A 14,043-nucleotide genomic window follows, 5' to 3' on the forward strand; every position below is an offset into this window, starting at 1 on the left:
ATAAATAAAAGTTGAAGAAAACAATAAAGAAACAATCCTCAAGGAGTGATGCTATCTATCGACATCCTCCCGGGCAAGACGATCAGCCTCGCTTTTGGTGGATCTCTACACATTTGGAATATGACATTATGCCCCTCTATATTATCCAAGACCTCTTCAATGATGCTGGCAAAAATCTAAATCTCACGAGAGAGAACATCTTCTCAGCCATCTAACAACCTTGTGCGAATCTCACTTAGAAGAGCTATCATACTCCCTTTGATCCAACATCCAAATCCCATTTAGAGGAGCTAGTACTTCCCTGTCGACATTTTGGATTCTCTCTACTTACGGCCGTGTCAACTGAGTATTCGGTTGCGGTTGCACCTCGCCGACTAAGATTTGCTTTAGCTGCATTTTTTAACAGTAACAAATATTTAGTGGCCCTCCTCCCCATAGTTTAAGTGACCCCAAACAAACAGTTTTGAATGTTTGGCTACTACAACTGGTGAGGTATGGCCCCTCAACAGGGCGGCCCATACACGATAAGAGTTGAAGCCACAATGCCGAGTGTGGCCTTTTCTTTTTCTCACAGACTTAACCTGTGCAGAACCCCACATACGAGAGGGTCACTTCCCTTTTTAATAATAACTGTCCCAGTGATACTAGTGAGTAGTGACTTGAGCTATAGCTTAAAATAGTATCAATCCGAATCCTGCGTTCCTAGCAACAAACTTACTAATTGAACAATCTGATTTTAGGTACCATCAAGCATTCTCTAATAAAAATAAATGGTACCAATTAAGGTGCCCCAAGCTAATTAACTCATCATGTTAATTTTAGGATTTAATAATCATTCATTTCATAACAAAACATCCTTATTCAGAAATCACACCGCAAATTCGAAAAATCTTCTTCATGCCAATTAACTCATCTTGTTAATTTAAAGATTTAATAATCATTCATTGCATAACAAAACAGCCTTATTCAGAAATCATAACTCCAATTCGAAAATCGTCTTCGGACTGATTCCATCGCCCGAAAATACTTTACGTTTGCTTAGAATAAAACATTAAGAGCTACAGATTTCTTCCGTCAAAAAATTGAGTGAAAAGCAGTGCAATAATAAAATTGCTAACTCGCCGCCGCTTTAACCGCTTTCTCAGCAGCATCATCCAGATCTTCCGCAGTGATTAATGCCAACCCACTCTCCTACAAATTCGCATCACAAAGGTAATACCTCTTTTTTAAACAGAAAGCAGAAAGCAATAGTGGCTACAAACTGAAATTTAGAAGTTACTGCTTTACTCATGTTTTCTTTACCTTGAGAATTCTCTTTCCTTGGTCAACATTGGTTCCTTCGAGACGAACAACAACCGGTACTTTCAGGTTGACCTGCAAACAGAAAAGAAAATTCCTCTTATTTTATCTGCTAAAGTTCAATATTCAGCAAATGTTGTTATGAGGAAACAAGACAACTAATCAGTGAAAAATTGTTACAAGAGCAACTCGAGTCTTAGGACACTATGCAAAGGCCTGATAGTTTTGTCAACTGCACAAGGCTACTGATCAGTGAAAACTTGTTAAAGAGAAACCTAAGTCTTTGAAGAACATGCAAAGACATAATAGTTTTATAGAAGTTTCAACAGCCTGATAGAGCTTTCATCAAATTTGGATTTCCGAATTTTCTGGAAAATAGTTCGCCGTGCATTCTACAAATTCTTTTAAATAAAACCCAAGTGATAAGACAGAGAATACAGTCTATCAATTTATTTTTTTTGGGTGTGTGTGAATGATAGTCTATCAATTTGTATTTCCGAAATTTCAGGGAAGTTCATCATGCATTTTAAAAATTCTTTTGAATGAAACCCAAGCTACAAAATAGAGAAAACAGTCTATCAATTAGCAGGAGAACTACATGACATGTAATTTGGAGAACAAATTGGGTAAATGGGATCCCACTTACAGAAAAATTCCTTAAATAGAATGCAATCAATTTAAAGCAATGATTTGTGGACAAGGACACGAGTGTCGCATGTCGAAACGGACACGGAGTGTCAGACACGGCAAAGCCCCCAAATTTAGAAATGGGGACACGGTTAAACCAAAAAAGGGGACACGGAAAAACCAAACGGATACAATGGATATCATATTGGAATAAGAGTTTGTCTGGGGTTTTAGGTTTATGAGAGAGGATATAACAGCAACTATTAGTTAAAGAAGAGCTAAAAGAAGTGCTTATAATATAAGAAAAGTTAATAATAAAAGAGGTAAGTACAATATTCAATAACAAAACAGAATGTCACACTTGACACCGTACAAAAATGTGTGGAAATGCCTACATTAAGTCTGAAATACATTTATAAGTGTCGACACGCGTGCACGACATGTGTGTTAGCAATAAATTCAAAGTGTCAGCTAAATCATAGATTTAAAGATATTGAAGTCATCATAAATCTAACGAAAGAAACAGAATCAATCTGGCATAATAAATTACCAGTTTGGCAGCATTGACTATTCCACTTGCTATTATATCACATTTCATGATCCCGCCAAAAATGTTTACCAAGATTGCTTTCACCTTATCATCAGAAGTTAATATTTTAAATGCTTCCACCACCTGAGAAAAATGATCAAATACAGATTAGAGCTAACATATATCGTCTAGCAATTACTGATGCATCAAAAGTGAATACTGAACGAAAGCTACTCTAAATTGGCTTAGTTTCATGGCATGATAAAATGGAAAAAATTCTGCTTAAGAATCAGATTATGGTTATTAACTTATTATGCCCTTTCATTAGATGATGAAGGGCCAATCATAGAGATATCCATTTGAGTTGAAATTTGTTCTACCAAGAATAGACTATTTTGCTAGAGCCTGTTCCAAATGTCAATTTTGAAATTCAACTTATACCTGGCCTTCTGATGCATTACCGCCAACGTCAAGAAAATTGGCAGGTGTTCCTCCATGCAGCTTAATTATGTCCATAGTAGCCATTGCCAGTCCAGCGCCATTTACCATGCATCCAATTTCTCCATCTAAGCCAATATAGTTCAAATCTGCTTTTGCAGCAACGACCTGTAGAAGCAAAAAAAAAAAACGACCATGAAAAGAATGATGTAACTGATATGTAGGGTTTTTTTCTTCTCAATTTTCTTAGTCCATTAATATATGAAAAAGAAAGCCCAAATCAAAGTTAAATAATTACGTCTACAAAACAACAATTTTGGATAAACACGGGTGTATTCAATTGGGAAGTTCTAGATTCAACAAAATTAAATTACAACTCATATTTTTCCAGACCTCTCTGGGGTCTTCCTGTGATGAATCACGAAGAGCAAATATCTCTTTCTGACGAAAAGCGGCATTGTCATCAAAGTTCAACTTTGCATCAGCTGCTACTAACTGGCTATCAGAAGTCTCTGCAATTGGATTTATCTGACAAAAGACAGAATGACAACAATTAAATGAATTACACGGAAGAGAAGATGCGGTGGCGTAAAAGGCAAGTAGACGCATGCCTAAAAACTAAATTATAGACTATATTTGGATATATAAAATTTTACCTCCAACAGCGTGCAGTCACATTCACAGAAAAGTTTGTAAAGCTTCTTTACTTGTTCCATTGAAGCAGTTCGATCTGCAAGCTTGGGAGCTAAACCATCTACAACTTTGGCAGCATCTTCATCGGTGATTCCTTTGAAGACATCAATTGGGACCTGGTCATCAAAATAAAATGTTAGTGTTCACAAACGTATGGTAGAAACAGTAAAAACTAAAACAAATAAATTATGTCCATGTCTTCGTAATTATCTCAGGGAGAAGGAGAAGTGACGAGATTTTTTTACAAAAATAAAAGATTATGGATAAGAAATGACCTTGATAATCATATCAGGGAACTTCTCTGCAAGGTCTTCAATGCTTGTTCCTCCTTTTTTGCAGGCTATTATGATCTACAGAATAAATATGCAATTAAGCATCCAGCTATAGACAATTCACTTTCTAAATTATAATCAGGTGTAGAATGCAAAAAACCATAAGAAAAAAAAACGACTAATTAATGTCATTCAATATAAATAGCTTCACACAATTGTTATGATCAGGGTAAGTTGCAGAGATGAACTATGGCAAAACATAAATTTGGGCTACAGGGATACAGCTTTAGTAAGAAACAGATATAAGCATGGACATTTTATTCTTTCGCAAGTGGGCAATAAAACCCATAGATGCTCCTCATTCCAGAAAACAAACACTGATTAATTAATCAACCTTGGACAATAACAGGTTCTTTTGCATAATATACATCTATGCGCATATAACACAGCCATGATTATGCTCATGTCGGGTGTCTAAGTGTTATAATCATCCCAATATGAGATACGTATCTGATACAAGGCCACAGGCCCAACTGAAGTATCTATGTATCATATGAATGCCTGATCTAAAATGGTAGTCGGTACATGTCACAAATAACCCTGATATTTTCAAAATATAGCGATTTTATCACGATATTTTGATAAAACGAAAGAATCCCCAATAATCCCGAGAATTTAAACTATATAGGGATATTTGCAATTATCATGATAATATCACAATTTTTTTTTTCTTAATTTATATATTTTTAAATAAATTTACTTTACCAGTTTTTCCTGATATAAACCCGAAAAAAATAATATAGCATGATATTTTTCCCACGCCGAGAAATTTCCGAGAACGATATTTGTGACATAGGTTGGTACCAAGGTTTTAAATTTCGGTTTAGGTTTCAATCGCCATTGACATCTTTTCTGCATTCCCTAATAGCTTAGCAAAATCAGTTTAAAATCTCGAACTCACAACTAAGCTAATCGCCCACCTTTCAATCCCTTCTTGTCCTATTTCTTAAACCCTAACACAAGGTTTTAACTTTTGTTCAGTCGCCATGGAAATGGAAATAATTCGGTTTCAGTTAGAGATTTCGATGGAAATACTATAAAATCACGGAAACAAATGAACATATGCAAATGATAGAATTTAAAGATCAAACATCAAGAAATCCTAGAATAAGCCCAAATAAACACTTAGAAACCATCACATAAGCAAGACAATCGTCCATACTGGTTTAAGAACATCGAACACCTAGTGACATGCATTGTCACACGTCCGATAATTTAGCACATACCAAATTGTCGCCATGGAAATGGAAACAATTCGATTTCAGTTAGAGATTTCGATGGAAATACTATAAAATCACGGAAACAAATGAACATATGCAAATGATGGAATTTAAAGATCAAACATCAAGAAATCCTAGAATAAGCACAAATAAACACTTAGAAACCATCACATAAGCAAGACAATCGTCCATACTAGTTTAAAAACATCAAACACCTAGTGACATGCATTGTCACACGTCTGATAATTTAGCACATACCAAATTTTATTTGTAATACATGGTGCATGGACCGCATTTCACATACGATTCATCTAAATATAATGATGTAAAACATATTGATATAATATACCTCTATTGCACTTATGATTTAGTTTTATGAATTTCAGTCGTTTCGGTTTCAGTTTCAATGGTGATGGAAACAGAAACATTTTTTTTTTGAATGGTAGGAAAAAATACTTCAAGAAATGCTAGAATAAGAACAGCTACACACTTAGAAAACATCATATAAGCAAGACATTCATCCATAATGGTTTAATAACATCGAACAACTAGTGACACGTGTTGTCGCACATGTCTGATAATTCATTACATATCAGATTTCACATGTAATTCATATAAAAATTTATGCATAATATATACAGTACACCATATTTCACATGTAATTCACATAAATATAATTATGTGATACAAGCTGATATAGTACATCACTAATGAACTTACGAATTTGGTTTTGGTATATGTTTCAATTTCGGTATCGTTTCAATGGGGATAGAAATGGAAACATTTCGGTCGTTTCACGTCGGTTTCGATGGAAAATTAAAATCTTAGATATGCATGCACCTGATTATAACCATTTATTTTTCCCATGTCATTCCTTTTGCTTAAGTTCCTATAAAACACTGCAGTTTTGACACATTACAAGGATACGTTGATAATAACTTAATAGCTCCAAAGTGCAAATAATTAAGGTACACCTTCTTCCAAGTCTATATGTTATGGGAGAGGAAAACAATTATTTCACATACAAGATTTCAGAGAGTATATCAGCATCAACATGGTGTGAGATGCATCAAGACAACTCAGTAAAAAAATGCCTTTTTGAAGAGATCTCTAGAAATAGAAACAAACATTTCACCAACAGAATGAACACTATTTTTTTTTCAACGATGATAAAATTAAATGAGAGAAAAGACACCAAGACCGAGGTCTAAAAACAACAAAGCAAAAAGGCAACAGCAAACTAGAGGCAAAACAATGAAAAGCAAAAACAAAGAGAAATCCAATGCAGTGAATATCGGCATATCTGTCAACTCCCGTCCGAGCAAGAATCACTATTGGCGGAATGCCAAACATACACTTCTTATTTTATACACAAATAAATATTGTTGAAAGTAAAGATAAATCCAATTCTGAATTAAAGAACGTACTGGACCAGCAGTTGTACGGTCAAGAGTGATAGCAAAGTACATTTCATTCACAAGTGACAACTTTTCGCACAAGTACACCTGTGGGAAAAAACAAATGACAAAATTTTGAGTCCTTTTAATCAAAATAAAAAAAATTTAGTACCCAAACAAACAGAAGTCAACTGGAACTTTCAGGAGACATTACTAAGATTGCAGTGGGTTAATATAGAATATGGAAAAAATATAAGATGTCAACATTCGAAAGAGAAACATGTTCGAGTGAAGACAGAATTTTAGAGGAGGTACATCGTGTTTCTTTTCAAATAATAGCAGTGATAAGTTTATAAAGAAAAATAAAGGCATGGGGTCATGGAGACCCCAAGGCAAGATGCAAAAGAACTCCAGTTTAAATCAAAACCACATAATATAAAAAAGATGTCAGGTACTACAAGAACAGTCCAGGAAAGGAGGGCAGAGGTATCTCCCATGTGAAATTCAGCCTAATCAACTCCTCTAGCCAATGTATCAACTATGTCGTTAGGGCTAATAGGAATGTGCCTAAATAAAGGTATATCATGTTGGAGGATGACACCAACCCAACAGTTTTGCCTCTTTCCATTTCTCATTCTATATTTTCAAGGTAGCCAGTGTCATCTATCATTACATAAGTCTTTTATGTGTCTTTAGTATTGCCGCCAAAACATGCTGAGCACTTATCACAGTGAAACATCTTAAATTGCATAGAAGATAACAGGATTAAGCCTACACCATGCAACTTTAGAATTTTCTCTAAAGGCCAATGATAAAAAGGCTGCAGTCAGCACTCAAGACTCTGAGTTGAGTCATAAATCCCTTTTATCGAATAAACGTTACAGTAAAAAATCACTTGTACATTTGTAATAATTAAAATACATCTCATTTATGATAAAGAATACAGAAAGACAAGTAGAATCTGGACCTGACTACACTTCAGAAAGACAAGTGGAATCTGGACCTGACTATACTATATAACTTTTGGACATGAGCCAACAAAAATTTGTTAAATGGACTATAGTATGACAACAGCAAATGACCCTTTGGAGAAGAACCACACTGCACGTAATCATAATTAGCTTGAAATCTAAGATGTGCACATTATGACAATCAGATTTTACCAGCATTAATTTTAGAGCCTGCAGTGTTCACCTTGAGATCGTTAAAGTTCGAACTTCAAAATTCAGGGGCAAAAGTATGCATCCCCTAGCAATGAACTTCAAAGTACAGCAATACCTATCCACCGAAGAAGTCATCTGTTCTTTTGGTTTATAGATAGCACAGTTACTATCTACATCAAACTTTCATGCATAACAATGCTGGACATTTTATGTGACACATGCCTTATATGACACAAGCCTGGAAGAGGACCGGTTGAAGTTATATTTCGTAACCTCCAATCTATGCTTCTATTATAGTATATAAAAGTAAAACAGGACAGGCCTTCCAAAGCATAGAAGATCCTAAGGCATTAACGTATATATTTTTCTTAAAAGAATGAAGACTCTTACTGCCCCATGGTCTTATCTATCATACAGAGCACGGTCTTTATTCTTGACCACTAGAGAACCAAAACAGTAAACTCAACCAAATGCTTCAATATAAAAAAAGAGGCAAGTCAGCAAGGCAAGCTTGTGTTATAATTGATTAACAAGAATCACCTTTTATAAACACCGCTTTTTTGACCAAAAGTCAAAACTTGATGTTGCTTTACCAAATTCAAATATGGCAACAGGCATACCAAGAATATTAGGGTGTGTTTGGCAACAATTCTGATTCTGTTGCTTGATTTTTTCCTGTTTTTTATTTTAATTTTGAATCTAAAAATTAGAACCGTGTTTGGTAACTTACACACAAAAAAATATTGTTTTATCCATGTGTCAACGTTTTGAATCTTCAGTTGTCAAGTAGGAGAGGCCGAGAGGGGGTTTGTTGATGAGTTGGTTTCTTTCAAAAAAAAATGAGATTTGAAGCTCTTCAACTCAAGGGATCAATGCTGCTCTTCTATCAGAACTCCATTAACGGCTACTTTTAACATTCAACTGAAATTTCCAACCCCAATGGAGAGTTTCTGAACTTATAATGGATGTCTGTCGGTTGGCAAGTATTCTCTTTAAATTGATGTGTGAATTCCTTCCCAAACCAATGGGTCAGCACCTATAGTGGCTGGCTGAATATGTCAATGACCCTTTTGATGTTAGTGACTGTGATTGACAGACTCAAAGTCACTAATAGTTCCGACCATTATTGGGCGATTAACAGCACATAAAGGGACAGGCCGTGGCTGGTTTTTTTTTAGGGGTGTATTGGGGCTGAGATTCATGTGGGTTTAGGTTGTTCGGTGGCTGCTGAAAACCACCCAGAAAACTGGGTTTTGGGTGAAGCTGAACTTACATCAAAACTCAAAACTAAACTTGGACTTGATGAGGGCCTGAGTTTGTTGAGTAATTAAACAAGAGAAATACGAGTTGGAAATTTGCCAAACAACAAAATACTTATTTTCTCTTCTATTGATAATTGATTTGCCAAGCCTCTCCAAATATCTTTAAAAAAATGCAGACTCATCGTTAATTATTGGGATTTCTCTTTAAAAATTTAAGGGTTCATGTATAACCTTCCTTATTTCATGATTCAATAATTTATTTTCCTCCTATCATCTTTTTTACTGTTTCTACTCTGTTTTTCTGTAGAACGGATTTTCTGCAAGTTAAAGGTACAGCCGGTTCTTTCAATAGGCTGATAAATTTGCACAAGCGTTGAGGAGGCTACTACAAACAAACTGATCTGGCTTGAGCTGCTTATCAAGAATTTCACAGAAAAGCTTGAGAGTTTCTTCTCTTTCCCAATATTGAGCGTAAGTTCTGATCGTGGACGTGAAGGATACTACATCCCCAAATTGGCACTCAAAAATTCTCCTACCATCATCTATGTCCCAAAAAATTGAATGTGCAAAGGAAAACCAAAGAACAGAGATGAAATCTGGGTTTTGCAGGGTTAGGGTTTTGAAGGAGGGAAAATGAAAGATTGGGGATGTTGAAGAAGCATCGTGTTAAGGTTTGGGGAGAGAGAGAGAGAGAGAGAGAGAGACCTGGACGATTCAAAGGTCCAGGTGATCGTTGTCTTCAATGGAGCTGGGTCCTAGGAGAAGATGCAATGCAGACTGGTAGGTTTGGGGAGAAGAAGGTAGATTTGGAGGGAACGTGTTATGCCTCTTATTTTAGACGTGATATTTCCTATCCCCGACAAATCGATTCGTCCGTGCGAGAAACGTAAAAAAGTTGTTTCACTTTTGACGATTCCGGATCGCTAAAAATCACGAAATCGATTCTACATAAGCGTGCCAAACATATTTTTCTGTTTTTTTGTTTTTAAAATTTAAAAAAAAACATAAAAACGATTTTTATGATCGTTGCCAAACACACCCTTATACTCCATCGAAAAAACATAAACTAAATTAATTTGAAAGTCAATAGCCTATAGTTTGTACAAAGTACTGGGAGAAAATTGATGAGTAAATGGTGTAAAAGCATCAAGTGGGAGGCACTTGAGATAATTCAATAATAGAGTGAAATTAATTACAGAGCGAAAGGATAAACAATGCCTAACCTTGCTCACAATTTTCCCTTGAGGTCCAGTTTGTTTAGTGACAAGTATCTGCCCAAGCATTTTCCCTGCCGATAATAAGAGTGACTGGTAAATGCAAGCACAGTCCTCAAGATGAGGAATTTACATGAGTTCTAATAATCTCTCAGCTCAATATAGATAAAACCCATGCAAACTTTCAAAGAATTTACCATCATACGATCAGGCTCCTTGAAAGGGCCCCTCAAATATCACATTTGGTGCCCACAGGAACATTGTAATTTTTCATGCAAATTGAAACAGACAATTCAGCAAATTTCACAGAAGTCTTTCATTTGACCAGGAAAGCAAACATAATATCCACATGGTCTACCGTCAACAAATAGCTTCTATCCCAGCACGTGATTTTTCACATCATATAGAAACCTAGAACTTAATTCTTTTCCAGCATCTGGAAATGTATGGGATATCTGTATGATTGTAGAGTTCTCAAAATGATTTAATAGCATTAACAGCCTCTCCAAATATGGTGTGCTGACTAATAGATTGATCTTGACATCCAAAACAAATTGTCAAAACATGGACCGGTCATATAGATCAGGATGAGATAGCAACAGCAATGACTCAATATACTCTCTTTGCCTCAAAGTAGACACGAAGCTTGACAGAGAATCTGAAGATGATGGGAGGGGCTAACAAAAGATGGGAGATATGGAGAGACAGACACATACAAATTGAACGTGTGTAGAGGTTACAGGATTGGAGCTATCTCACATTTGAATAAACATGAGGGCAGTCCTGAGTAGAGGCCAACGAAAATGAGGATGTTATACGTTCAACAAGAGATAAACAAAGATAGTTGTATAAATAATCTGAAGGAAATACCAATGTATTTGGAATATTACTAAACCCATCATGCTATTGGATTTGACAGAGGTATAGCAGATTCTTGCAGATGTGCAGCTATGTTGGTGGTTCTAAACTGTGGCCTAGTAGCAATCACCAAAAAAAAAAAACACTAGGCTTAACATAAATGCCAAAAGAAGTATCTGAAGAGTGGTAGTACGACTAATAAGGTATTATGTTTGACTCTTGAATTACTTTAGGTGACCACAGCCTAAAATAATTCAAGGGTCAAACAGAATGCATTAGTAATCATAATAATACCCTTCCGATACTTCTTTCAGCATTTATGTGAAGCCTTTTATTGACATGGGGGCTTGGAAGATTCAATCATTGCCTCAGACTATATATAAAGAAATGCCAATATGTCCATTTTAACAAATAATGAGTTTTCAAACATCGGCATTAACAATCATTTTAAAAAAAACATTGGCATTAACGAACACTTAGATAGCTACTATATAAGTTTACAGCTCAAATCCCATTCAAATTTTCAAGTGATTTTTCTTAATCAAGTAAAAGCAGGTTTTATTCAGAAACAGAAAATGTTCACTCCTTTGACCTCATGGGGCACAAAAAGTGCCCATAGAGGAACAGGTGGCCGTCCATGTTATATCTCAACTAAGCCATAGATAATGAATAAAAAGAAAGAGGCAAATAAGCAACATAAGGCAATATTAGCTAGGGTAAGCAGTTAATAAAGCCCAGTACCAGTTATTGCTTCAACCTCGTCAAGTTTGACTATATGCACTCCACCCTTAAATCCATTTTGGAAGGTTCCCAAGCCTCGCCCACCAGCAAGAATTTGGCTCTTAACAACCAACTGCACCAGTCATAAACACAAGATGTACTTAAATGTGGGATGACTTACTCGATGTTGAGTGCTAGCCAAGTTGACTCTAAAAGTATGAACACTTACAAAAGAATTCAGAACAGAACACTTGATTAAAAAAAATCTACGAACAATAAACAATGGGACACGATATCAGCACTGGCATCTTTTGATATTTCCGAGGAAGCTGCTTGTCATTTTGCATTTAAAGAGCTGTCAAAAGGTTCTTACAGTTCCCAAAAAGCTCTTCTTTTTTTTTTGAATGATTCCCAAAAAGCTCTTACAAGCCCTTTAAATACTAAAGGACAAGAAGCTTCCACGGAAATATTAAAACATTGCAGTGCTGATATCATTTCCCTAAACAATAATAAGCTACAAAAACTAAATCCAAATATAATGCTATAATCGTGCAAGTACACAACACAATATTATCTGTATCCATAGTATGGTAAATGGAACACTATAACCTACAATTAGGTCAAATGAAATCTCAGCTTGCAATCAACAGGCACTAATCAAAGACAATTAATAAAGCATCCCTCCATACCCTACATTCAAATATAAATACAAACATCTACCTCCTGCTCCTTGGGAAAAACATCTTGGATAGCCTTTTTCATTTCTTCAATGGAAGAAACGGCAACACCCTTCGGAACATTTACCCCATATTTGCCCATTAACTCAGCACCCTGTTTGCAAGACAATTTTGCATCATTACTAGGTTTTCAATGATAACAAAACTTGAAAATTTTATACAATCATAGTAAAAAGTATGCAATAATTTGCATGAATACTAGGATTTCAATGATAACAAAAGTAGAATTTTTTATAGAAACACACTAAAGAGTATGAGATAACTGCAGAAATATTCCTTAAAAATGAAAAAAAATGAGTGAAAAATTAGAGAGAGAGAGAGAGAGAGAGAGAGAGAACTTTATACGAATGATATAAAAAAATGCAACGAATGATACATAGGGTTTGGAAACATGGATTTATATTCCAGGATGGTAAAATCCTGAATTTTACAAGCCAAAGCCTTGATTTTATAAGCTACAACCTAGATTTTATAATTCAGGATTGTAAAATCCAATCCAGGTTTAAACTTATAATATCAAGGTTTTAGAATGTAAAATCCAGGATTTTACAATAGTTGATTATAATTTCCATCCAAATGGCCTCATAAAGAAGAAGAAAATAGTGGCAAAGAGAAAAATGATAGAAATAAAGAATCAGTGAAGGAAAGTTGAGATCGGAATAGATCAGAACAAATTGCAGAATAACGCATAAACAAAAAGAGATTAAAAAAGATGAGATCATGACCTGATATTCATGGATATTGAGACGCCGAATCTGCTGTTGTTGCCATTTTCCGGCGATTGAGAAAGTCCGAGAGACAAGCTGGTTAATCAATCCTCTCGCCATTAAAACAAAATCTAGATCTAGGATCGAATCGAAACCCTAGAAATAAGCCTATAAAGAAACCCTAGAAAAAGGAAAATACGAACTCGAAAAGGGGAAAGACGAGATCGAGATGAGAGAGAAAGAAACCCTAGGAAATCCTTTAATCAGAGGAGGATGGTTATTTTCAAAACCCTAATATGCTTATTTTGATTCAAACCCTAGACGAGTCGTGGTGGAGTCGCATTGTTAGGGCCATTACTCTTTGAGAAAGCTTGACTGAGACTCTCTATACTCGACTTTTCTCCTCCAACTTAAAAAAAAGGCAAAGATAAATTCGCACCCCTTTAGAATAATTCGCACCCCTGTTAAACGTCAAAAGGAGTAAAAGTCTGCCACAATTTACGTTTAACAAGGGGGCGAATTATCCTACAGAGGGTTTGAATTTATTATCACCCTTAAAAATCTAAATAAATGCAATAAAAAGTGGAAAAACTTCTAAAACGGGGTTAGGCCAATACACAGGGGTGCAACTTAGGCTCGGCTCAACCCGAACAGAAGGGTTCAACCCGATTTTGGCTGAGGTTGGGTTGGCATTTCCTCAGGTTGAGTTGGGTTAGGGTTTGGATTGAGGCCTTGGCAACCCGATACGAACCCAAACCTGAACCTGACCTCCGTCCTCTAATTTTATCGTGATTTTCTTAGGATTATATTTTTGTCTTGGGTTTTTTGTTTGGCCCTAGGTGAAACT

General features: G+C 35.6%; 1 protein-coding gene across 1 annotated transcript; it reads right to left on the reverse strand.

The window, feature by feature from the left end:
* Positions 1-880: 880 nt before the first annotated feature.
* Positions 881-13,571, reverse strand: LOC143890102 (ATP citrate lyase (ACL) family protein). Its single transcript, XM_077394653.1, has 12 exons — positions 13,215-13,571; positions 12,473-12,583; positions 11,774-11,885; positions 10,184-10,248; positions 6,566-6,643; positions 3,862-3,936; positions 3,550-3,702; positions 3,287-3,421; positions 2,897-3,061; positions 2,477-2,599; positions 1,303-1,374; positions 881-1,191 (listed from the first exon to the last, which is right to left on the reverse strand). The coding sequence occupies exons 1-12, from the start codon at positions 13,314-13,316 to the stop codon at positions 1,114-1,116; spliced, it is 1,269 nt and encodes a 422-aa protein (XP_077250768.1). The 5' UTR covers positions 13,317-13,571; the 3' UTR covers positions 881-1,113.
* Positions 13,572-14,043: the final 472 nt, after the last annotated feature.

Source organism: Tasmannia lanceolata, unplaced genomic scaffold, assembly GCF_043159265.1.
Source record: "Tasmannia lanceolata isolate RefF3 unplaced genomic scaffold, GAP_Taslan_0.1 ptg000013l, whole genome shotgun sequence".
Taxonomy (NCBI): Eukaryota; Viridiplantae; Streptophyta; class Magnoliopsida; order Canellales; family Winteraceae; genus Tasmannia; species Tasmannia lanceolata.

Bases quoted from the DNA above. Each gene is read 5' to 3' on its own strand.
- LOC143890102 (XM_077394653.1), bottom strand. From the start codon at position 13,316: ATGGCGAGAGGATTGATTAACCAGCTTGTCTCTCGGACTTTCTCAATC. The intron at 12,584-13,214 runs GTCATGATCTCA...TCTTGCAAACAG, and splicing joins TCAATATCCATGAATATCAG to GGTGCTGAGTTAATGGGCAA. The intron at 3,062-3,286 runs GTCTGGAAAAAT...TTGCTTCTACAG, and splicing joins CACAGGAAGACCCCAGAGAG to GTCGTTGCTGCAAAAGCAGA.